The 25,430-nt window shown below is 43.3% G+C and overlaps 3 protein-coding genes across 4 annotated transcripts; all 3 read left to right on the top strand.

The window, feature by feature from the left end:
* The first annotated feature begins 1,522 nt into the window (after positions 1 to 1,522).
* On the top strand, positions 1,523 to 4,773 carry LOC140349347 (serine/threonine-protein kinase pim-3-like). The gene is made up of 6 exons (XM_072435642.1): positions 1,523 to 1,769; positions 2,351 to 2,460; positions 3,123 to 3,173; positions 3,588 to 3,951; positions 4,213 to 4,389; positions 4,538 to 4,773. The coding sequence occupies exons 1-6, from the start codon at positions 1,685 to 1,687 to the stop codon at positions 4,729 to 4,731; spliced, it is 981 nt and encodes a 326-aa protein (XP_072291743.1). The 5' UTR covers positions 1,523 to 1,684; the 3' UTR covers positions 4,732 to 4,773.
* Positions 4,774 to 6,078: 1,305 nt separating this feature from the next.
* Positions 6,079 to 9,532, top strand: ftsj1 (FtsJ RNA 2'-O-methyltransferase 1). Its single transcript, XM_072434820.1, has 10 exons — positions 6,079 to 6,216; positions 6,609 to 6,678; positions 6,774 to 6,879; positions 7,231 to 7,309; positions 7,387 to 7,439; positions 8,422 to 8,475; positions 8,590 to 8,692; positions 8,802 to 8,885; positions 8,992 to 9,095; positions 9,286 to 9,532. The coding sequence occupies exons 1-10, from the start codon at positions 6,096 to 6,098 to the stop codon at positions 9,442 to 9,444; spliced, it is 933 nt and encodes a 310-aa protein (XP_072290921.1). The 5' UTR covers positions 6,079 to 6,095; the 3' UTR covers positions 9,445 to 9,532.
* A 259-nt stretch (positions 9,533 to 9,791) lies between these two features.
* LOC140349558 (bromodomain-containing protein 1-like) lies at positions 9,792 to 24,600 on the top strand. 2 transcript variants are annotated; one of them, XM_072435942.1, is made up of 12 exons: positions 9,792 to 10,107; positions 12,842 to 14,222; positions 14,997 to 15,150; positions 15,746 to 15,877; positions 15,956 to 16,084; positions 16,771 to 17,083; positions 18,302 to 19,003; positions 19,211 to 19,337; positions 19,420 to 19,547; positions 20,432 to 20,526; positions 20,700 to 20,854; positions 22,388 to 24,600. In XM_072435942.1, the coding sequence occupies exons 2-12, from the start codon at positions 12,859 to 12,861 to the stop codon at positions 22,560 to 22,562; spliced, it is 3,474 nt and encodes a 1,157-aa protein (XP_072292043.1). In that variant the 5' UTR covers positions 9,792 to 10,107; positions 12,842 to 12,858; the 3' UTR covers positions 22,563 to 24,600. The 2 variants fall into 2 exon arrangements, with proteins under 2 accessions (XP_072292043.1, XP_072292041.1); XM_072435940.1 differs by lacking the exon at positions 20,432 to 20,526.
* Positions 24,601 to 25,430: the final 830 nt, after the last annotated feature.

Below are 25,430 nucleotides of genomic sequence, written 5' to 3'. Positions count from 1 at the left end.
CATCAAAAAAGTCAATGACTCATGTCATAATTGTTATGGCGTTGCCGTAACGATGACCGAAACCTTTCATGTTATTCCAATGGGGAAATCGCCAGAACATGTTTACACTTTAGACTTTCACAAACTCCTCCCAGGGCGTCAGCCCTATTAACCTGAAATTTGGTGAGACTCATCTTCAAGACCATCAAAAGTTATCCACATTTTCATTCAAAGAGTCACGGTGTCTGTGCGGCAAAGCCGCACATTTTGCCAAGAATTCAAAATAAAATTGCTTTTTGATGGTAAAACAAAGGGGAGAAGATGTGACAGCGTCACAGATTCAGCAGTAGGCGTAATAAAAGGACAATTGGGGCGCGTTAGCGCCCCCTCCTCTTGCGGCGTGGCGGCGGTGTGGCGGCGGCGTGGCGGCGGCGTGGCGAGAGCCGATCATTGCCGCTTGCGGCTATATTTATTATTATTATTATTATTAAAAAAGCCTACAGACCTATTCTGATTTCCCCCAACGTTTGAGCCATCCAGTCAACCCCGTGACCCTTATAGTATATTTAAAATAGTTTCAAACACATTCCATATAAACCAACTTTTAGTTTTACTGGCATAAAATTCCTTTTTGTATTTTTTTTTTAATTCCAAACATAAAATATGAATTAATTAATGGCTAGTTGGACATCTGTGTGTGTTTTGTTGCTACGTAAACTATATATATGTATTACCTAAAACTATATTCCTTGAGGTGATGTTAAGGTTTAGCCCTTAACATCACTCATACAGTGAAACCATGGCAACAGCCCCCTTCGCTCAACCCGACGCCGCCACTGAGAATAAGATATTAATAAAATACTAATTAACATTGAATCAACCACTAACCAGTATGCAAATTAGGTGTTTAAAAAAATAAGGCTAATAATCCTAATAATAACAATAAACACACATAATATATCTTACAAACAGGGTTTAGCCATGATAAGTCTGATTAATGAGTTTGAATAATTCATCCCTTTTATAAATAATCTTATATCAACGTTTGAACCTTTATGAGCATTGCCTTTGAAGCTTGCATAATTTATCATTTAGATATACCATTCAACATTTGACATGGTATTTTATAGGGCTATTTTTTGTTCCCTAACCCTAACAGTGAATAAATAAATATGTTATCTTAATATGAATCTCGCGGTAGAAAATGGATGGATGGATGGATTTCTTAACGTTTGGACTGGATAAATAATGCGGTGCTTTGAGCTCATTATTGTTCTGACAAATACAAAGCACCGCTCTAACAAACCGCATTACTACGGCTGTCTGCAAGCGCTGTTTTTACTACAACAAAATAGTCCCTAACATTTGTCCCCTGCTTGTATTTCTTGGTCTATTTCCACAGAATTGATGACTAACTGATGACTGATAAAATAAATATTATTTTACGTTTCATATACATAAAATAATTGTCTTTCAGTTCAATGTTGTGTAAACGCTGACAGGGAAAGAGGCGGAGGGATACCAGTGCCAATCAAAACATTGGTTTAAACGGTTCAGCGGCGGAGCGGGCGGCGTGCATCGTGCTGCGTCCTTTCGAACCAACATGGCTGCGATTTTAAAGGATTTCTGTCACGTTTTCGCATCTGTACCAACATTTCTCCTTGGATTCGTTTATTAGGAATATTTTGCCTTCGTTTGGGGCAGTATGCTGCTCTCAAAACTGGGCGCTTTTTCTCCCATCTCGACCAGCATGGATTTACCGGCGAAGCTCCAGCTGCAGCAGCAGCAAGGTAACCGCATGAGCCGGGTCAGCGCGGTGCTACGGGAACCCCCTGAACCCCGTGACCGAGGAACGAACCTCCCGACCCGCTTCTATTACCAAACAGAGCAACGGTTTAATGTGACCGATACGATTATGATTAATTAGAAAATATTACACGCGCTTCATATTAAAAAAAAAACCGTGGCCGTTGATGCGTTGTGTCTGTTCAAATGTATACAGTGTTTTTAGTAGTTAACTGCCTTGTCGAAAGTGTAGATGTTCATCACTCTGAACCACCATCTGAAGCTTCAAACGCGCCAGCCACGTTTTGTTTATGTTCTAAAAGTGGCGCGCCCACGTTTTACGCGCGAGTCCGTCCGTCACGCTGCCAAACGCCCGGGTTCATATTTAGTTTGTGCTTTCCCGGTGTGTTCGCCACCGTAACGGATGACAACGTGCTCTGGAAGACGAGGTCAGCCGGTCGGTGCGCCGGGTTTTCGCCGGGTTTTCTCGTAGACTGATACGTTAGCGGCTTTGCGCCACATGGACGTGCCGCGTGCGAACGACTGTCGTGACTGAGTGTGTGTGTTTTATGTGTGTTTTTTCCAGCCAAAACGGAGAGGCTCCCGTTTGAGAAGCAGTACCGGCTCGGCGCGGTGCTGGGCAGCGGAGGCTTTGGCACCGTGTACTCCGCTGTGCGTGTGGCCGACGGTTTGCCGGTGAGTACGAAGGCTTTGTTTTGGTCCAGGCACATGGCGGGGCCGGCCGGGGACCACCGGGCGGGCGCGCGGGGGCAGGGCGGAGGGGTGTCGGGTTACAAGCACAAAGAGCCGCAAAGGTCCCGGATGTGGCGGTGTTTTGAAAATAAGAACCAAGAATAAAGTCCGGCGGTAACACGTGGAGACCAGACGCCATAACACGCCAAAGAAGAAGACGACATGTGTTTTGTTTTGGAGAATTGCTTTTCTAAATTAAAAACATGGTATATTGTAACGTCAAGACTTCATACAAGTTATTTGTATTTCTAGGTGGTCTAGGAGTTTAAACATCCCAATATCTTGTTACATTTTGTAGCTTAACAACATAATAGACTATTTTTGAGTTTTATTTAGTTTTATAGAACAAAGTCAGATTTCATTTGGAAAATAATTTGTAATTATTTATATTCTCCAGTAAATGAGAAACGAGTTGATGTAATACCACATTTGTCCAGAAGGGGGCCATGGTAGAGAAGGTTTCAAGGAGAGTCAACCTTTTGAAAATACAAATAGAAATCATTGACCAGATGACTACCTTTTTGAAACCTTTCTACGTAAAATATTTGTTTCTGTTGGTTTTTACTTTGAATTAATAATGAGGACAATATTGTTCTTTCTTTCAGGTTGCTGTGAAACATGTTTGTAGAGACCGAGTAACCGAGTGGGGCACACTGGTGAGGACTTCTCTTGCTTTAAATCTCTAAAAATACAGTATCATGCAGTATTGTTTCAGATATTCGATTTTCTCTGATTCTGATGTTTAGATATTTACGAATAGATGGAAATGTGTAAATATTGATTTAAATTAGGGGCTTTTTACATTTGACTTGACAGGAGAAAACATTGCATGGTAATGCTGATGCGTCAACGATTTTGAGTTGAATTATGTATCTCTGCATTCCACTTCCTGTCCATTGACTCAGTAGTGCCCTCTGGTGGACAGAATTTGCATAGCATTAGCTAAAATGGCTGTAAGTCACAATGCTTAATGGTTTCAAGTATAAATACTGATTTTTATTTTTTAAATTTGTATTATGTAGAAAGGATTAAAACTGCTTTTAAGCAAATCGTTTTCTCTTTTCCTTCAGACCAGCAGTGTGGTTCCTCTGGAGATTGTCCTGCTGGAGAAGGTGGGTGGTGGTTTTGGGGGCGTGGTGCAGCTGTTGGACTGGTGGGAGCGCCCCGATGGTTGGCTGCTGGTGATGGAGCGTCCCGAGCTGGCTCAGGACCTGTTCGACTACATCACAGAGCGGGGCACTTTGGAGGAGGAGGTGGCTCGAGGGTTCTTCCTGCAAGTTTTAAAAGCTGTGGAGCACTGTTTCAGCTGTGGAGTGGTTCACAGAGACATTAAGGATGAGAACCTCCTTGTGGATTTAAGGACTGAAACGCTCAAACTGATAGACTTTGGCTCAGGAGCGTTTCTAAAAGACTCTGCGTACACAGACTTTGATGGTGAGATTTTTACTCTCAAGCAAAAGAGAATGATGTTGTATTGTATGATAATGGATACTGTGTAAATTCTGCTTTACTTTTAGAACATGTTGTGTTTTACATTAAATCAATACGATGTCCCGGTCTCATTTAAATAAACTATACTAAATACAGAATAAAAGCGCATTTAAACGAAATGGTAGATTACATTTTAAACACTAGCTAAAATGTTATTGGTGTATTGTGAATCCAAATAACAAATACAATCTCCCGTTTGTGCAGGCACTCGAGTGTACAGCCCTCCAGAGTGGATCCGGCTGAAGCGTTACCACGGCCCTTCTGCCACAGTGTGGTCTTTGGGGGTGCTTCTGTACGATATGGTGTGTGGAGACGTCCCATTTGAACAGGATGAGGAGATACTTCGGGGACATGTCAATTTCAGAGGACAGGTGTCACAGGGTCAGTACGGTCAAAGCGTTCTACTGCAAATATCACACACCATTGATTACCATTTACTCTTTTAAAGCCATCAGGTCAAAGTCATACCACTTGTCAAATAATGCATAATCTTGTACTGTATATTATTTACCGGTCATTTCTCTCACAGAATGCCAGCAGCTGATTGGTTGGTGTTTGAATCTACAGCCTTCAGAAAGACCAAGCCTGGAGCAGATCCTGGTTCACCCCTGGCTCATGGGCACAAAATCCCACCAAACGCAGAGCTGCGAAATTGCACTGCACACTCTGGCAGACCCCTCTACCTCTCCTTCGTCTACCTCATCTAGCCAGGACAGCCTCTGATCGGGCGTCAAGCGGGGCATGTAATAAATGCACAAATACTTATTCCAATGTGCCTTTACTTTCAAACCGTTGAACTGTGATGAGACTTTTGAAGAAATATTTGTTTGCTACTGGTTTTGAAATGTTTGTAGCTTCATGTCAAATGCACAGTCAATGCAAACATTTTAAAAAATAGCCTTTTGTTATTATTTTTATATTTTGGTACATTTTCATTTATTTATTAAGGATGCAATTATTCCTTTGTGGTAAATTTATTTTCAGTCTGAATTTTTGTTTCCACTGAAGCTGAAAATGTTTAGGAATTGTTGACAGTTGTCACCTAGTTTTGTAAATATAGAAGTTCTGTTGAAGTTCTATTTTTTTTTTCATGGAAATATTTTTTAACTGAACATTCAGTATAAAATTTAAATCTCAATGTGTGATGCATCTGTTATTTTATTCAAAAATGGTTGTGTATTAAGATTAGTTATTAAAAGCAATCAAGCTAAATTAACTGGCACAAACATTACTATAGACTAAACGAAACAATCCAAACTGTTGCACTCATTTACATTCTCTTATCAGTCAGGTCGTTCCAGGTCAGCAGTGTCAGTCCACTGAGTTTAAAGTCTATATGAAAGGTTGGATAACTTACACTCTTGGACGTAGGCAGGACATTTACTAATAAGACATTTAAAAACATGACACCTTGTGTCCCCGCATTTTGGATGAGACGTATTTATTGATGAATTCAGCACTTCTTACTGTAATTTTCAACATTTTCTTCAACTGACTGGTGTAAAAGTGATGGATAGTTACCAGAAAAATACTACCCCACCAAATACAATAATTACCAGGAAAACCTTGAAGGCACTTCAAGCTTTAATTTGGCTAATTTTGCAATTTAGAACGGTTTGTTTTTTTGTGTTACTGTTTTCTAATTTTAACAAAGTAGTTAACCATTTCAAACCAACAAAATAAGCATCCCCCCATCAGGCATAGTACAGGGCAGCTAGGGGTCCTTCCAACACAACGGAAGCACGCGTGATAAAAAACATTGTGAGTATTTGCTGTATATATTTGCAGAATAACGCCACTTCTTACGTTCATATATGAACTATATAAATGAACTTTAGTGTGTAGGCTAATGATAAGTGCGTTTCTTCAACAAACCCTCAGATAAAGAACTAAGAATTCAGTCTGTAAGTCAGAAATAGCAAATGTGGTTCTTTTTTATTACATAATATAAGTTAACTTGTCTATTGTTTAATTTCATTGACTTCTTTAACAGTTGAAGTATACTACTGATAAAACCACCCGTAGAGTAATGGTTTATGATCTGTCGTGATAATGATGTCCTGTGCAGTGGTTTGTGCAGAGTGAAGATGGGTCGCTCCTCCAAAGACAAAAGAGACATTTATTACCGTTTAGCCAAAGAAGAAGGCTGGAGAGCCAGGAGTGCTTTTAAACTGCTCCAACTGGACCAAGAGTTCAACCTGTTCACAGGTAACATACTTACAGGGCCGGCCCTTCCACTAGGCCGGATAGGCGGGTGCCTGGGGCGGCACTGCGGGGGGATTTTTTATTATTATTTAACATGTTTTATTTATTATTATTTTTTTTTTCTTGGCGGAGTTTTTTGCGCCCCCATCTATGTATCCAAACACTATTTTGGAATTGACAAATAAATCTAACGAAAGGAGAGGAGTGTTACGTATTCTAGCAAGTCAGGGGTATCCCCTCTGGATAGACAGAACAGGCTAGAATATCGAATGCCAACAGCCAGGGGAGTAGCTCGCTTAGGGCACCAAATGTGCTGGGGCCGGCCCTGCATACATGTTGGCATAGCTTTATTGTACTGTATTGTAATGTGCAATGTGCCGTCTTGTCCTCTGCAGGAGTGACCAGAGCAGTGGATCTGTGTGCAGCTCCAGGCAGCTGGAGCCAGGTGCTCAGTCGGAAACTCAGGTGAGTTCAGCTTTTCTATACAACACACATTATTATAACATACTCTCTGTTGCAGTAAAATGTTGTCAAATACATTGAATTATTTCTTTCTTCAGAGGCCAAGAAGAGAATGGTGATGCTGAAGTAAAAATTGTTGCCGTTGATCTCCAGGCAATGGCTCCTCTACATGGAGTCACTCAGATTCAGGGAGACATCACCAAGGTAAATGTGCGCTAAATTACATTTTCTAGTGTTTGGCAACAGAAAAAATCTGTTATTTACTATCACTCAAGCAAATGCCTTATTTTGTCTGATTTAACCACTTGAGTTAGGGTTGTCATAAAGTCTTTGAAGCCTTTTGACTGGCTCAAGGCTGCCCATGTCAAGTATGTATTGACACTTCATTGACCCATGGTGGACAGAAATGTAAAATGTGTGTATATATATATATATATATATATATATATATATATATATATATATATATATATATATATATATATATATATATTACACACACATTTTACATGATACATGATCTGGCTTTTTGAACGTGCAATTTATATTCTACAGATATCAACTGCAGAAGAGATCATTCGACACTTTGAGGGTCAGCCGGCAGATCTAGTAGTCTGTGATGGAGCTCCTGATGGTCAGACATACTTTGATTAGTATAGTACTTGTGTCTAATTGAACAGTTCTACACTTACTCTTAATATTTTACTGCAGTAACTGGCCTCCATGATGTGGACGAGTACATCCAGGCTCAACTTCTGTTGGCAGTAAGTCGAGAAATATTTTGCTCTCTACCACTAATCATAATAATATTAATGCAGTAGTCTTATATAGTGCATTATTAATTCACTTCATACTCAATGGTGATAAGCTACTACAGCTTCCCTAATGTAGACTGACAGAAGCAAGGCTAGAACCAACCCATTAACAAGATCGTGCAGCCACATGTTAAGGTTTATTTGTTTTATTATCAGGGACTGTGCACATAAAAACATTCCATCTGCAGCCCCTGGACAGGCAGGGGACAGGCACCATAGATGTATACATTTCAAGTATATCATAAATTTACTAAAACCAGTCCCACTCAAACACGATAACACACATATCCATCATATTTAGATATTTACAGATCATGTTGCTGCATTTATGATTTATTTATCTTTGTTTAGTTAGAAGTCATTGTTTTGTCAGGCATGTAAACCTTTCATAATTTGTAAATGATATGATGGGGAATGAGGAGAATGAGGACTGACCAAGAGAGGTTCTGCATCTTGGAACACTGCACTCTCCTCTGGCGGTGAGCACATAAAAACAAAAAAGGCTTTTTATATTTGGCAAGGATGGGGCAGTGATGGCACTGACAAGATTTTTACCATGCATTTTTGGTGCCCTTTTATACAATGTTTCAATTGATTTAGAGATGTTTTACACATCTGGGGGCAGCTTGTTATACAATAACGAAGGTATGAAACAATCATGGCATTTAGGTATATATTTGAGGCCTCAATGGTCAAGGAGTTTCTAATGTGAAATAATAAATGCAGCTTTAAACAGGGACATAATCACCCAGTGATGCCGTCCTCTCAAAGTAGCTTGTCGAGGAGTATCCAAAGGCTTTGCATAGATCAAGGAAGACCGGCTCCACTACTCTAGCCTGGTCCATGTGTGGCCTGATTGTTTCCAAGAAGTAACCGCAGAATAAATCTGTGGAATATTTGGTAGTTTTACATTTCCATCTTGGTTTTACAGGCTTTAAACATCACAACACATGTACTGAAACGAGGAGGAACATTTGTAGCCAAAGTAAGTTGACATAAGACGCAAATAAGTGTTCCAAATAATTATTTAGCTTTGGATTACAAATCAACCATGCAGGTTTACAATTTAAGGACGGTAAAGTAGTTTTTTGTGTCCTAGATTTTCAGAGGGAAGGATGTTACATTGCTATATTCTCAGTTGAAAATCTTCTTTAGTGGTGTAACCTGTGCAAAGCCCCGCAGCAGCAGGAACTCCAGCATTGGTGAGATGACATTGCAACTTCTAACTATGACAGTTAGATGACACAATATGAAATGAAAGTTTGATTTTGCCAGAATTTTATGTTTTGTTTTGTTTTGATTTCATTTTAGAAGCATTTGTTGTCTGTCAGAATTACCAGCCTCCTGAAGGCTACGTTCCAAATATGTCCAACCCATTGCTGGATCACTCCTATGGTATATTATATATATATTGACTTAACTCACTTTTTGAAAATGTCCTGTTCTTGTATATGTGGCTAATGTTATTTGTCTTGCTATCCTTTTAATATTTTCTTGACAGATGTGGACTTTAACCAGTTAGAGGGTCCAAACCGTGTCATTGTTCCTTTCTTGGCCTGTGGCGACCTTAGTGCATATGACTCTGACCGAACTTACCCCCTGAAGGTATTTTTTTAATTACAAAATATATATATCTATATCTATATCTATATCTATATATATATATATATATATATTGTATATCATATATTATATAATATATATACACTCACTCTTCATACTCTTGCACTTACTCTGACTTCACAAGGCCATCATCTTTATCTTAGTGTAATTGTGTATCTCTTTGTTTTTTTAGTTGGATGACAGCAAAGAATACCAGTACACACCCCCCACACAGCCCCCCATCCAGCCTCCATACCAGCAGGCCTGCTACCTACGAAAAAACAACCTTCTGTCTAAAGAGGATGCTCCTTCTGCTTCCAGCTACAACCCAGACACAGCTGAATCTTCATAGCCTCTCTGTATAGTTTTAACATTTTATAGTTGATTTTAGTCATGTCATGCTATTGTATTCATGTAAATAAAACTGATCTAAAACACAATTTATGCTTTACTGTAGAGAAGCTCTGCATTGGAGTATTTGGTCCTGTACATGAATCCTTCCCTGAGCAGTAGGTGCAGGTTTACAACTCCCAGGCATTGCTAGTTCTGTGCTTTCGTAGCAACTCGCTGTTCAGTGACACATGCTCAATACTGCAGTGTAGGCCGTTGTAAACGCGTACTGCTGCCATGGCTCTGTGACTGCTGCTGCCCACTGTGGAACACAACATCTGACTTCCGGGTGTTCGCCGTACGCGGTGACGTAGCAGCAGAACGCCTCGCAGCTGCATTGTTGTTGGGGGAAGAGAAGCTCGGGCTGCCGCTGAGGACAGCTACTTCAAACCTCCTCTCTGCGCTCTCCTGCAGATCAATATAGCTCTGAGATACTGTGGAGGACATCAGGCCGAGCCCTCAGCCCTAGATGAGCGCTGCTCTGTGTCGGGATTGGTCCGGTTCAGCGCGCGCCGCGGCCGCCTTTGCAGGAGCTGACTGAATGTGGAATTAAGTGCTGCTGTGCTCCACAGGCCGCGCCGCCATTGCTCCTGTTTTAAAAGGCCAACATTTTAAATATACACAGGTAGGAACTGTCTCATTTTGTCAACATGATTGAATGTTTGTTTTAAACCCTCCAAGTGTGTTTGAATCAAACGCATTGTCTCTGTCTTTAACAAACAAACAACTTTTTTAGTTGAGGCAGTTTGGTGTTGTGCTGGTCGCCATATTTCCTCCCACAGTGAGGCTAAAGGCTAGCAGGAGCTAGGGTTGTGGACGGAGTGTCCTAATGCATTTTACGGACCAGCAGAGAGGCCACTGTCCGGATCAAAACACCATCTGGCCCCGCCGCCGCAAACCAAGACTTTGGTTAATCATTATCCGCACTTGGAGAAACTGTTCTTGGTTTATTTTAACACTGAAGGTCGTTGAAGCCAACCCAACATTAGCACAGACAGCCCCTGTTCATTCAGAGCGAGGCTGGCCGAGTTAAAGCTGCTCGCTGCCCCTGTTCTTCCACAACAGCCCGCTCCCTGCGGCTGAGGGCGGATAAAGGCGCATTGTTGGCCTCTGCTTCGGGTCAGTGTCTTTTATAAGTGAAGCTTGTAATGGAGAAAAGAACAAGACTGTTCTGTCCCCATGTGCTTTAGGCTCTGTCAAATTTAAAGGTAACTGACATCAGACGCTCGTTTTTGGCTTTGGAAAGACCAACAAACCGCTTTTCCAAGGTCGTTTACGTTTCCAAACCAACCTCCACCACCGAACGTCCTCCCGACATTAAAAAGCAACATGTAATCTGTACTTTACAGCGCTAGACGGTCCTTGTAATGGAAAGAAGCGGAGGCGGCTGCCTCTGCGCAGGGACATCGCCTGTTGTAGCGTTGCTTTGGGTCCAGACTGTCCTTTTGTTTTGGTTGGGACAAGCCATTTCATGCCCCTGACCAGTCCCATGCCCCTGACCAGACCCATGCCCCTGACCAGACCCATGCCCCTGACCAGACCCATGCCCCTGACCAGTCCCATGCCCCTGACCAGTCCCATGCCCCTGACCAGTCCCATGCCCCTGACCAGAGCCATGCCCCTGACCAGACCCATGCCCCTGACCAGACCCATGCCCCTGACCAGTCCCATGCCCCTGACCAGTCCCATGCCCCTGACCAGTCCCATGCCCCTGACCAGACCCATGCCCCTGACCAGACCCATGCCCCTGACCAGACCCATGCCCCTGACCAGTCCCATGCCCCTGACCAGACCCATGCCCCTGACCAGACCCATGCCCCTGACCAGACCCATGCCCCTGACCAGTCCCATGCCCCTGACCAGTCCCATGCCCCTGACCAGAGCCATGCCCCTGACCAGTCCCATGCCCCTGACCAGTCCCATGCCCCTGACCAGAGCCATGCCCCTGACCAGAGCTATGCCTCCGACCAGTCCCATGCCCCTGACCAGTCCCATGCCCCTGACCAGAGCTATGCCTCCGACCAGTCCCATGCCCCTGACCAGTCCCATGCCCCTGACCAGAGCTATGCCTCCGACCAGTCCCATGCCCCTGACCAGAGCCATGCCCCTGACCAGAGCTATGCCTCCGACCAGTCCCATGCCCCTGACCAGAGCTATGCCCCTGACCAGAGCCATGCCCCTGACCAGAGCCATGCCCCTGACCAGTCCCATGCCCCTGACCAGTCCCATGCCCCTGACCAGAGCCATGCCCCTGACCAGAGCCATGCCCCTGACCAGAGCTATGCCTCCGACCAGTCCCATGCCCCTGACCAGAGCCATGCCCCTGACCAGAGCCATGCCTCCGACCAGTCCCATGCCCCTGACCAGTCCCATGCCCCTGACCAGTCCCATGCCCCTGACCAGAGCCATGCCCCTGACCAGAGCTATGCCTCCGACCAGAGCCATGCCCCTGACCAGAGCTATGCCTCCGACCAGTCCCATGCCCCTGACCAGTCCCATGCCCCTGACCAGTCCCATGCCCCTGACCAGAGCCATGCCCCTGACCAGAGCTATGCCTCCGACCAGAGCCATGCCCCTGACCAGAGCTATGCCTCCGACCAGTCCCATGCCCCTGACCAGAGCTATGCCCCTGACCAGAGCTATGCCCCTGACCAGAGCCATGCCCCTGACCAGAGCCATGCCTCCGACCAGTCCCATGCCCCCGACCTAGTTGAGTGTCAGGGGGCTCCTCAGTTCAAAGAGCCAGCTAATGAAGCAGGGGTTTCCTTCACATTTCACTAGTCATTTGTAATGGTAAAGACCCCAGCACCACACCAAACACACATATATACATATGCTTGTCATTTCTGCTTCTTAAAGCTGAACTTGGGGGAAAAAAAAAACACTACACTGTTCAAGCATTGCTCCGTAATGTTTTGTGATACATTTTTAACCATTTGCTCTCCAAGATCAGCTATTGATAATATGTGGATTTAACATGTCTTTGCTTTTGGCTCATCTTTATGTACCACATCTAAACATTTTTGGTTTGTAAACCAACGCTATAATTTAATCGGTGCTTCTGCTTTTCTATTCTGCTGTAGAATGCGGCGTGTTACAGATTAAAACTAGTTACTTGGTGAATAATGAAACATGACATTAATACAATGCAAGTGGATGTGGCAACCCAGGAAAAATGGTCTCTTGCCTCAAACTATACTTATGCTATTGTTCTGCATCGAAACCTCTAATCTAGCTATGTGGAGCAAAAGAGTCTGGTGAAAATGGCTTAATTGCAGCTTTAAATATATATGCATGGTTTAGTTTACTGAATATGAAACTATGCCTGGATAAAAATGTTTTCTTTGACCTGTGTACAGGGTCTATACAGTTCAAGATGCGGAAAAAGAGTCGAAACCAGCGCACGTCGGTGCTGAAGCGAGAGTCGTCTCCCATCAAACCTTCACCCAATCGGGAGACGCTGACGTACGCCCAGGCCCAGCGCATGGTGGAGCTGGAGGTGGATGGGCGTGTCCACCGGATCAGCATCTACGACAAGTTGGACGTGATCGGCGACGACGACCCCACGGCGCAGGAAATTATGGAGTGCAACAGCAACAAGGAGAACAATGAAAAGTCCGAGCAAGTTTTAGTCCGCTCGGTACGGCTCAAAAACAGCCAGCAGAAGAAAAACGCAGCACTGGTGTCTTCCCAGACAACCACACAAACAAACAACACCGGTTTACTGGATCCCAAATTCAGGACAGTAGAGTACAATCTCCCCGTGGTGCCCAAGAGGCCGCCGGCGTATTACAAATACACAGAAATGACGGAGGAGGAGCTCGACGAGGAGGTGGAGTACGACATGGACGAGGAAGATTACGCCTGGCTGGATCTTATGAACGAGAAACGGAAAGGCGAAGGCGCCACTCAGGTGTCGCACAACCTGTTCGAGTTTCTCATGGACCGCTTCGAGAAGGAGTCCTACACAGCCACACAGGGTCAGAGCGATCACCAAACTCTCGTGGACGAAGATGCCGTGTGCTGTATTTGTATGGACGGCGACGGAGCAGACAGCAACGTCATCCTCTTCTGCGATTCGTGCAACATCGCGGTGCATCAGGAGTGCTACGGCGTGCCCTACATCCCAGAAGGACAGTGGCTGTGTCGTCATTGCCTGCAGTGCCCGTCCCGCAAGGCCGACTGTGTCTTTTGTCCCAACCGAGGAGGCGCGCTGAAGAGGACTGACGACGACCGCTGGGGGCATGTGGCGTGTGCCATCTGGGTGCCCGAGGTTGGCTTTTCCGATACGACTTTTATTGAGCCCATCGACGGAGTGCGTAATATCCCCCCGGCACGCTGGAAACTCACCTGTTATCTTTGTAAAGAAAAAGGCGTAGGCGCTTGTATACAATGTGACAAAATGAACTGTTACACAGCGTTCCACGTCAGCTGTGCGCAAAAGGCAGGTCTGTTTATGAAAATCGAGCCTTTGAAAGAGGAGTCGCCGTCCGGAACGACCACCTTATCTGTAAAGAAGACGGCCTACTGCTGCGCCCATACGCCCGACGGGTGCGACAGGAGGGTGCTGAACATCTACGAGGAACCGCACAGAAAAAACGGTGCGTTTCAAAAGCGGCCTGAGAAGAGGAAGCCTCGGTCCAAAGTGTGGCACCGGAAGAAGACCAGGAAAGTGGAGCCCGTGCCAGCAGCGGAGTCGGGAACACCGGCCAGCAACGGGCCCAGCATCACCGCTTCAAGGTAAGAAACGGACCACTCTGAGATTATCCAGGGAGCGACACAGTGGTTAAGAGCATTGATTCAGTCCATAGGTTTTTGAATTGGATAAACTGTCTGTCTATGAGCAAGTGATTCAAAATTGTGAAACAAGTAAAGCAAATGTTTTTGCTGAAACAAGTAATTGCAACAACCGGTAACAAATATTCTTTTAAAGTATTTTTAACTGTTTTAGTAATCAAATAATGGTTTTCTGAACTCCAAAACATGCCATGTCCTGAAAGAAGAGGTTTTATTACTCGGAGCAGGAATTACCCCAGAATGAGATGAGATATGTTTGTAAAGCTGTGTTATTAAATAAAATAAAAACAAATGATTTGGAATAGAAGATGTTCTAAAGCTTAACCGTAGGTTAATTTCTGTCAATTTTTAAAAAAATCCATATAAATGGGCCTTTTGCAATGGAAGCAACTAATCAATTGATCAACAGAATCACTGCTAGATTCATTCATTACTAAAATATACTTTGGTTGCAGCCCTAGTCAGCCCCAGGGCAGTTGTGGCTACAGTACCACCACCGAATTCAATATTAATCCTTTGTAAATGAGTGTCCAAAATATATATATCCAATGCACTATTTCTCGTGAAGAAACTTCCTGCACCATAAATATTGCTTTTTGTAATTAACATTTTTGTCAGGCTGTTTGAGTACAGTTGTGTGTTACACATTTGAATAATAATAATAATGTCCTAGTGTTAGTATTGGAGTTTAACACCATGAATCTCTTGTCTTTCCAGTTTGGACACCATCCTGAACCAGGTGTCGGTGCAGAGGAAGCGTCCGTTTGTGGAGCGGGTGCTGAGTTACTGGGTGCTAAAGAGACAGGCGAGAAACAACGTGCCTCTGATCCGACGACTACAGGCCAACCCCCAGCCCCCTAAAACCAAGCAGGTGTGTGCTTTCTACTGTCTTTAGGCAAGACACTTCACACACATCGCCTGAACCATTGCGGGCGATTGCTTTTATTGCTGGTGAAAAAGAGTTTTGGGATGAGAGTTTGCCTACTGAGTAAGTACTCCAGAGAGGGCTGGGAAAAGTAAGTGTTAAGGCATTTAATTTACTGAATGCTGAATGGGCAAAATGCATTGAAGTCTTTAAAGGCTTCATTCAATTAAAACAAAGTATGCAATGTGTCTAAATTGTCAATATTGTGAGTTATAATGAAAGATTTTGGTGTTTTAGTTTTAGCCTGCAGCAGCCATAGATCATTATTGTACATTTTGTTCATTGTAAACTGAGATATTGATCTAAAACTACTTGAGTAGGGAAACGTGTCCATTGGCTGAAAAATCCCACCAAATCAAAGTGGCATTAAAGGATGTAGGCGGAGATAGGAGGTTGGTGGAAATGGAAATTTGAAAAAGGACTAGTCTACAGGCAGGTATCAATTACAAGGCGACTTTGAGTGAGATAGTGATGGAAAACTATGGTTAAAAGTTGATTATATGTCCTGGAGCTTAGTCTTACTTCTTTTTTTTTCTTGCAGGTGAGTCGTGCAGAGGCAAACCAAGCCCTAAAGGAGCAGCTAAAAGAGTGGCACCGCCTTCGCCACGACCTCGAGCGAGCCAGACTGTTGTTAGAGCTCATAAGAAAGAGGGAAAAACTCAAGCGAGAAGAGGTAAAGCTGCTTTCATTTAAACTACGCTCTATAATAACAATGAGTTTTTTAAAGGATATTCTACCTGTTTGTGGTCAGATGAAATTGCAACAGTCCGTTCTGGAGATGCAGTTGACCCCATTCAACATCCTGCTGAGAGCTGTGCTCCGGCAGCTCCAGGAAAAGGACCATTACAGTATTTTTGCTCAGCCCGTCAGCGCAAAGGAGGTAATACTGCGTTTACCGGTACTGTGTTTTATTTGAAACTGAACCATTCCCAATCTATTTCAAGCTCTAAGTCGTGTCAATATCTCTACTATTCAATTCTACATATTTTCAGCATTTGTTAAGTTCAAGTTAAAAAGCTCTTTGTTCAGTCTCACAAGTTTAGCAGATCTAATGAAGTAGTCCACATTTCAGCGTCTGAGCTGATGACATATATTTGCACACAAAGTAGATATGTAAAGTTGTCCTCATTGGCTTTGGATGAGAGCAGTAGATTTGATTACTGAATACATTCTTTTATAGCACTTTCTTTTATCGTGGCAAAAAGCTGTGTGTTGTGTAGGCCTGTCCTAATCACACAGTGCGCTGAAATGAATAAAAAATCAGTATGAAACACGCTTGTTTTATTAATGAACCATAGATTAAGAAAGAAAAAATGTTGATGTAAAAGTCGATGTAGTATTCATCGTTTTGAATTTAATTGAACAAATTTGATTCAATACATGTTACTCTGCCCTCTGTGAATTTTATCTCCAACTTCAAACCCGAGCTATACTTGATCCGAGTCCGTCTCTTCCTCTAAACCTTGTCACGTTGCTGATCTCTCCACTGTCTTGTAAATTATATCTTAATATAATCTTAAACCAGATATCTTTGTACTATCACACTTTCTCTCTTGTCCCTGTCAGGTGCCGGACTACCTAGACGTCATCACGAAGCCCATGGACTACTCTACGATGAGGCAGCACATCGACGATCACGTCTACCGAAACCTGGACGAGTTTGAGTCGGACTTTAACCTCATCATCGCAAACTGTCTGACCTACAACGCCAAGGACACGTTCTTCTACAAAGCGGGTCTCCGGATGCAGGACCACGGAGGGGTCATCCTGAGGCGCGCCCGCAGAGAGGTGGAGCGCATCGGCTTCGACTTCCCCAGTGGGATCCACCTTCCCGAGGCCCCCAAACAGGAGGAAGCCGCCCCTTTCACCTGGAGCGAGGGTAAGTACTGCTCCACAACTGTTGAACTCAATGAAACGTTTGTACATTACATTCCTTTGCTACAATGGAAGATGTTTTCCTTATTTTTCTGGAGTGTTCTTGATGAAAAGCGATGACTGCACATGACTGCACAGCTAATTAATTATTAATGAGTTATTCTCACCAAACGTTAAATCTATTGAGCACTAATTTTCTATGAAGGGCCTTTTATTACATAATGACAAAGTGTCACTCCAGCTGGTTCTCTAAATGTCTTGACAGCTGACTCGAGTAGATGAATAACTCCTCTCGTCTGCACATTGTGCTGAGGTCTCGCTGCATACAAAGGCTAAAGGACACATATTATGCTAAATTGACTAAAGCTTTTTACCATGTCATAATCAAGTTGCCACATCAAAAACATACCTTTGTATGGGCTGTATTTAGCTCCAGTCACGCTTGTTTCATTAATCCTGTCATGAGTTTCTTTGGCTCCGTGCCTCAGAAAAAGCATGTTAGCTACAGCGCCAGAGATCTGTGCTGTTTTTAAGTCCATAAGTCACAGCCAGACTCGTTCTGAGCATTTTTTGCTAAAATGTATTGATTAGAAATTCATGCTTATTAGGCCCGAGCGCCACAAGCTGGCGAGAGGCCTATTAGTTCCGTAAGGCCGTGCGAAGCGCGACGGCGAAAGTGCGCTCGCAGTGCACACGAAATCGAGCCCACTCGCCCACCTCCACACACTCACTAACGCATTCCTTCACTCATGCACGCCCGTGCATACTAATTAGTAGTAGGAAAATGGAACATTACCGTTGTAAACTGGCAAAGCCCGTGCAAAAGTGCGCACTAAACGAACGCTTTACATGTAAACCAAAGGGGAAAAGACGAGACAGCGTCACGGATTCAGCAGTAGGGGTAATAAAAGGTAAATTGAGGCGCGTTAGCGCCCCCTCATGTTGCGGCGGCGTGGCAAAGGCCGATCATCGCCGCTTGCTGCTATTATTATTATTATTATTATTATTTATTATTATTATTATTATTATTATTATTATTATTATTATTATTATTATTATTATTAGCATATTGGGGAAAAAGCCAGCTTTTATTTCCCCTTGGTAATTGCTGACAGTAGATGGCGTGCTACCACCAATCCATGAGATGACTAAGGTGCTCAGGGGTATGTTTTTAAAGGACAATAACAATACAAATATTACATCTTATGTCCTGTTCTTGCAGTGGACCAGTTGTTGACGCCCACTTATCGCCAGCACACCCCTCTGGAGGAGCAGCTGAAGGAGCTTTTGCAAAAGCTGGACTTGAGCCGGACCATGAAGCAGAGCCCGTCCCGCAGCAAGAGACTAAAGTTACTGAAGAAGACCATCACAGAGGTGCGCAGCGAGATAGGCCTCAAGAAGCCCCTCCGCCACAAGCCCGCGTCCCAGGACCCCTCCCCAACACCAGCTGAGCCCAAGCTAATACCACTACCTGAACTTCCCGCTGCCGCACAGGAGGAGACGTTCATACCTCAGCTAGCGCTACCATCCTCACCCAAACACACTCCCCCCAGCCCCGCCCCCAGTTCAACCCCCAGCGTCACAGTCACCAAACCCGACGGAGACGAGGAGCCCAGGGAGTCGGACGCATCTACCTCACCGCCGCGGGACACTCCCAACGGACACCTCCCCGACGAGCTGCTCATGGACCTGCAGCCCGACCTCTCGCCCCGGGGTAACAGGCGGACCAACATCCTGTTCAGGAAGTCCAAAAGCGTCAGCCCCCACAAGCTCGCTCCGGCAGAAGAGGCCGGGGCACCGCTGGCCAAAACATTTCTTTCCGTGGTCATCCCTCGCCTCGAGACGCTGCTGTTGCCCAAGAAACGGACGCGCAGCAGCAGCGTCGACGCACACGACGAGGTGCCCAGGAAACGGCCCAGTTCAGGTAAATATCACAAACGTATAGGTTAGATTTATATTTTACCTTCATTTAGGAAATACTTTATAAGCACATGGGTAAAGTCAATGTTGGACCAAAAACTTCAATCAGAAATGGCCTAGTTGTGCCAGCTGCATGCTGAAGGACTGCATTCACGCTTCATTTCTCGCTACCCTCATGCAATAAAAGATACATGTTTGTTGTGGATCCCAGGGCTCACAAACGGTTTTGTGGTGGAAGAGGAAGAGGAGAGCTTGCCGCACTCTCGGCCGCTGGAGCCGCGCAGACGCTGTGCCTCGGAGTCCAGTCTCTCCTCCAGCGACGTCCTCTGCGGCACCAGGTAAGGACAACGCCCCTGTTCACGTAGCCTCCCAAGAGAAAAGAAAACACTCAAATATCCAATTACCTTTCTTGTATTTCAGCACCAACTCCGTGTCCAAGAGTGGGAAGTGTCGGCCGTCAGCTCGCAGAAGCACTGTGGATGATAAAAGCTCAGTCATAAGCTGTGTGGAAAATGGAGAGTTCACCAACTCTACAAAAGTGTCCACAGGTAAAACATGCTGCGCCTGAGCCAGGACCATTCATGAGACACTTGTGTTTGTGCATGAGTGGCATGGCTCGCTTATACCAACCCTTTGCAAAAACTAACATGTATTTGCCCTGATTGAACCCTAAAGCAAAATCTATTTATTTATCGTTCTATCAAAGTATGAGATTTTATCCAGCCAAACTAAACACATGGACACTGCAGGATCTGTGTGGCTGTCTTTGGTGCTATATTGAAACCTGTATTAAAAGTATTTATATCAAACAACCTTATTGTTCTAAGGGCTCTAAAACCTCATGGCTGCTCCAAGCGTTCTTTTATGTTTGTCTATTTGCATATGTGCATATGTCTTTGTAAATTATTATTTGTTCCTTTTGTAAAGTTTTTTTTTTGACAGAAAATGTGTGTAAAACTATGACAATCAAGATGTAAAAATGTTTATTTGACTTTACCCTGTATGTTTGTTGTGTGTGTTGTTGCTACGTCATTAACCAGACTATAGTTGCGTTTCCATTCAAGTTCAGTTGCTTTAAATTTTGACTAATTGAATATGAATTTGCTTATAATAAAAAGTACAATCTACATTTGAGAGTCTGTGATATAAAGTGTATCAGTTTCAGCCCTGTTTCACCTGGAGCAGGACTCACACACATTCCACTTCTAAACCGACACAAGAGCTTTACTTAGGGCAGAGCCGAACCAAAATACACACGCAACGTTTACTACATTTTAAAAACGAATGAGCTTTTTGAGCCTTCACACTTTTATTCCATTTCCTGCCTATGCATTCAAGAAGTCTGAACTTTTCTTTTCTGGAAACACAACTTGGCAGCGTGGTTTTTCCCGTTGTGCGTCTTGTGTTTAACCTGCTGTTGTTGTCCCTGTAGCTGTGTGGAAGCCTTCAGACTCCGCTGCATTTGCACTGGAGCCTCTTAAACTAGTTTGGGCTAAGTGTAGTGGATATCCCTCGTTCCCCGCGCTGGTGAGTGCCGCCTGGTCGCGTCTGCCTCGTCTTGTGGTAGTGCCTCCGGCTGCTTCTGCTGCATGTGGAGCTGAGTGCATGACTGTGCCTGTGTCAGCCGCTGGGAGCTTGGCGCTGTCGCCGTGGAGATGAGTGTTCATGTGTTGTGATGGTCTTGTGTGTGTGTGCCTCAGATAATGGAGCCGCGAGCGCGGAGGACGGGCTGTCGCCTCCACGGGCTGGACCTGCCCCGGCCGCCGCGGGACGTGCTCAGACTCGGAGAGCAGATGCAGTACAAGTCCGCAGAGAAACTCTTCCTCGTCCTCTTCTTCGACAGCAGACGCAGCTGGTAAGGCCTCCTACGCTTCAGATCACAGCCGTAATGGGCACTTTCTCTGTTCTGCGGGTCGACCCGCCCTTGTAGCACAATATGAAAGAAATCAGTTCTACAACGAGAGTATTGAAGGCTTTACACGAGTATTACCTCTTTTTGTGTGTAACTCTCTAGATTGTAGATGCTGTATTTTACAGGTGATGTCGCAGCACAGCATGTTAAAGCGTTAAGTTACACACAAACTATGGAATACTTGAGCCTTCTTATAGCACAGTCACAGCAAATTTGTGATGTTTAAAAAAACATGAATTACCTAATTATGTGTTGGTTCAATAAATATGTAACTTCCCCATCCTAAAATATATTTTCAAACAATTAAAATTAGATTCTGAAGTAATACTGTCACACCACAGGACGTCAAACTGGCACACATTTATAAATTTTCAGAAAATTAGGATTTTATCAGAGAAAATGAAACATATCGTTTGTATTTTCCTGGTGCATAAATGACAGGTGAGCTCCTTCATGTTTTTTATTGCACTGTTGAGTGGAATTCTGGACCTTTAGACCAGGACTCACTAACGCACTTTAACCAGGTCTAGTTTGAGAAAATGTCCTGAACTTCGTTCGGTGTTTTATCACTTGTATATTATAAACTATAATATACTATACTATACCATATTATAAGATAGTATTATTAAAGGTGTTTTTATTTTTCACAATTTACCGATGCATTCTATTTTATATCAAATGAAATGAAAGTGAAATGTTTTATTGCTCATTTAAAAGTATATTTGAGGTAGAATATAGGGCTGACATGAGACGTGGAACAGAACCTCTCACTCAACTCTGACTTCCCTCTGGACAAAATAATGGAGCGATGTGATTGGCGTTACATGCAAAAAACGTTTCCATCTTTATGTTCCTCTCCCCGTGCAGAGAGCAGACGAGTTGAGTGTTGCAAAGTGAACTCATCTTAAGATTAAAAAAACCTGCTGTTTTCATAAAAGGCTGATTGTGACGCTGGCCCCGTGTTACAGCGCTTCATCTGCGCCTCTGCGTTTAGGACCGGCTCAATTCACTCATCACGCTTGTTTCCCGATGATTATGAGTCCATTTGTAATAAAACATCATTTTGCAGCTTAATGTACTGTCCCCACTGTCCGCTTGCCTGTGTCTGCCCCCCTCCACGTCTGCTCCTCCTGCGGTGGGCGAGAGAGGGGGGGATGCCAATGAAAGACGCAAACTCTCAGTTAATTTTGAACTATTTCTTAAAACCCGCTCATCTCTTACTCAGTGAGGCTGCACTGCTCGTACCGGCGCGCTATTAGTGACCTGGGCTTTAAAAAGTAATTTAACGCAAAAAATGGACATCACATCAAATACACGCAGTACAGTATCATATGGAACAGGTTTATTTCCTGTAGACTCCACCTAAAAGTGTTCCGTTCAGCTTGTGGTCAGTGGATTTAACATTTGGATGTGCTGTGTCACTACAGTAACAGATTTGTTTGCTGTCACGTGTCACATGCATCCTCTCTCTTTCAGGCAATGGCTTCCTAGATCCAAGATGGCGCCCTTTGGCATCCAGCCATCTCTGGACCGCCTGAAGCTGGTGGAGTCGTGCTCTTCATTTCACAGAAAAGCCGTGCGGCTAGCGTTCGACCGCGCCATGGACCACCTGAGCCGCGTGTGTGGCAATCCTACACCGAGCAACAAATAAACCAGCTCTCACAGACTGAAACAACCCTCTTTCCTCCCTTAACAGCCACAACTGTCATTTCATTTTCCTTCAGTACTGTCCTTTTCATTCGTTTCCACACAATCGCCGCCAACACGCACAAACACTCACCGGTCATGTTTACCATTTTCCTGTCAACTGGAGCTGGCTTTTCCTCTTCTTTTTCTTTTCCTTTTCCAAACACTGTAGCTTCTCGACGCAAATCCCTGTTTTGTCCCAAGAGCTATGCAACGACTCGGTTAGCGGGTGAAAACGTCCAAACTCTCCATCGTGTGCTTCGAGTGACTGAAATCTGTTGAATGTGTCAGTTTTGAGTCTGACCTCCTCAAACGTGCTGCAAAGACTGCTGCAACAATCCCACTGCCATTTCCACGGCCCACCGTCGTCCAAGCAGCAGCAACCTGTACATAACTCCAGCCCCGACACTAATTTATTCCTCTTTACGTGCGTGTTTTTGTTTTGTTTCGTTACGTTTTTGTTTTGTTTTTTTCGGTGGTTCAGTGTATTTCGTTATACATTGGAACGGGAGAAGTGGCTGCTTATGTTGGTGCTATCTCTGCGAAGAGACAAAACTGAAGCCTCGTTTACTCCAAGCATTACGGTACGGTTCAGTGGAAGGTGGTATTACGGTAAAGGCAGACTTCACTGTGAGAGAGATGAAATAATCACATGAGATTCATGAGTCTGGATTTTTAACCAAATTAAAAAAAAGTGATGAATTGTTTTTTTTGGTTGTCTACGTTGATGTTAAATGCGCTGTATGGACCCTTTTGCTGCAATAAATTGTACAGGAAAAATAGAGCTACTTAAAGACAAAGTATTTTGTATTGGGGTTTTACGAGAACAATTTATTATTCTACAAAGTGTGATTGTGTTATATACGATAGAAGTATAGTTGGGGGGTTAAAAAAAAAAAGCATTTCACGTATTGTTGCATATGACTGTTAATTTAAGAGAAAAAAAAGAGCCTTAATGAAAAAACGATGACATCTTGTGATTTCTTTCTTTTGTTCTCCTTATATGACTGATGTATTTTTCTAGTTTGACGTTTTTCGTTCTCGACCAAGCTGTGTTGTAGTTCCATCGTTGTACTGTCTTAAGGGTTGCCAAATATTTAGGACAGTTGCCTCTTTTTGCTAGGGAAAACCGCAGCGATCACACCCAACTGAACCGTACCGTACCATTTGTGGTAAAACTCGGCCTAAACTAACCTGCATACTGTTTTTATTCACCTCTTTTTTTACGGTTTTGTAACTTATTGGCTTCAAGTTCTCTTTTGGCATTCATTTTGTTTTTGTTGTGTGAACGCGACATTATTTTTTTACTGAATGTTTTTACTAGGACGTCACATCACTCATCGCATTCTTTCATTTTTCTTTTGTACATATTTATATAAAGTCTATATAGAAGTTTCTAAAATGCCTGAAGTGCATAATTCATTCGAAACCAAAAAATCTGCTGCCCACAATTTCCACTAATATGTTGTTATCATTTTATACGTTTTGTTGTTTTTAAAGAAGTGTTCAGCCTTTCTTTTGTGAGCGTGTACTAGTGTGCTGTGATGAGTTCAAGTGTCTTCTGTAGAAAAAACACAAAAAAAAAACAACCATCCAACGCCATCTTTTACTTCACACGAACGATGGACAGGAGAAAAACGTGCCTGAACTAATTTATTGTAAAGCAGAAATTGTTTATGCATCACTTTATAGAGTATTGTAAAAGAAAAGTAACTTCGGGCACAGACGACAGGGGGCGCTCTCGTCCCTGTCTCCTCCTATTGTTTTTGTGAGGTTCTTCCGTCTGTTTGTTTTTGATTTCAAATGGATAGCATTAATCTGAGCGGTGCGGTGGTAGTGTTTGGTGTTTTATTTTGGTGAGGTAGAGTCTGAATGACGTCGTGTGTAAATACATTTGGTACTTTAGCTGATTCTCTGGGAAAAAGACCACAGTATAGCCAACAGACGCTGGGATTTTTTATACTAAAACACTGAGAAATTAAAATATGTTATTGAATCACTAATGACTGTCTTGTTTTCTTTTCAGTGTTTGTGAGAGATTGTCGGGTTGATACAAGGCCTAGTGCATTTGACGAGCTTTATTTCTTTTTCTCAAGCATAGATTTCCACCAGAGAACAAAAGACAAAATAAGAACACAAATAGCACAGGATATTTACAGAAACAGACTCATGACGCATTGAAAATTGGTCCCACTTTTTCCATTTGTCCATTATAAGGTCCATCCAGTCCAGATTATAGGTGTAGTTTGTGTCATTTTCTTTTTGTGTGTGATTTTTTTCCTGCTGTCAAATATATGCTCCAAAGATATACATTATTGTGTCCATGGCAAGAGTTTAAGGCCCGAATACATAGTTCTGATATGTATATGACAGGGTTTTTTTTTTTCTTCTCAATATTACTTATATAATACTCGTCTTAAATGTAATATTCAGTCATGTGGCAGTTTGTGAAGGAAAGTTTAACGTTTGAAACCTGTCCCAAACTAGAATAAGAATAAGATAAGTAAATAGTATAATCAGATTGTTTTTCTGTGTTAACATGTACTGGAGAAATTTGACTTTACATAACACCTGGTGACACGTGACAGTTAATCAATGGCTTTTTAGAGTTGCTGTTATATATTTGGAATATTAAGTACGATGAATTTTAAAATGACTAATTACATTTTTTTACATGTTCTTTCACGTTTTGTACAATTTTCCTTGTAAAAACCAGAAAATAAATCAGATGTAGCTCTTTACATTATTATCCAAAGATTGACATTTTTGGTTTGCATTTACGGCAAACATAGGCAACGACAACCTGCAGAACAGAATACTTCCTAATAAATCA

This window comes from Eucyclogobius newberryi, unplaced genomic scaffold (genome assembly GCF_026437365.1).
Source record: "Eucyclogobius newberryi isolate DKJ021-1_F unplaced genomic scaffold, fEucNew1.0.hap1 SCAF_7, whole genome shotgun sequence".
Classification (NCBI taxonomy): Eukaryota; Metazoa; Chordata; class Actinopteri; order Gobiiformes; family Gobiidae; genus Eucyclogobius; species Eucyclogobius newberryi.
Note: the sequence above shows the minus strand (reverse complement) of the source record. Positions and strands in the feature narration are given on the sequence as shown.

Excerpts from the sequence above, each read along its gene's own strand:
- LOC140349347 (XM_072435642.1), top strand. The coding sequence starts at position 1,685 with ATGCTGCTCTCAAAACTGGGCGCTTTTTCTCCCATCTCGACCAGCATG. Across the intron at positions 2,461-3,122 it reads GTGTGGCCGACGGTTTGCCG|GTTGCTGTGAAACATGTTTG; the intron begins GTGAGTACGAAG and ends TCTTTCTTTCAG. Across the intron at positions 3,174-3,587 it reads TAACCGAGTGGGGCACACTG|ACCAGCAGTGTGGTTCCTCT; the intron begins GTGAGGACTTCT and ends CTTTTCCTTCAG.
- ftsj1 (XM_072434820.1), top strand. The coding sequence starts at position 6,096 with ATGGGTCGCTCCTCCAAAGACAAAAGAGACATTTATTACCGTTTAGCC. Across the intron at positions 6,217-6,608 it reads AGAGTTCAACCTGTTCACAG|GAGTGACCAGAGCAGTGGAT; the intron begins GTAACATACTTA and ends TGTCCTCTGCAG. Across the intron at positions 8,476-8,589 it reads GAGGAACATTTGTAGCCAAA|ATTTTCAGAGGGAAGGATGT; the intron begins GTAAGTTGACAT and ends TTTGTGTCCTAG.
- LOC140349558 (XM_072435942.1), top strand. The coding sequence starts at position 12,859 with ATGCGGAAAAAGAGTCGAAACCAGCGCACGTCGGTGCTGAAGCGAGAG. Across the intron at positions 14,223-14,996 it reads CCCAGCATCACCGCTTCAAG|TTTGGACACCATCCTGAACC; the intron begins GTAAGAAACGGA and ends TTGTCTTTCCAG. Across the intron at positions 16,085-16,770 it reads AGCCCGTCAGCGCAAAGGAG|GTGCCGGACTACCTAGACGT; the intron begins GTAATACTGCGT and ends TGTCCCTGTCAG.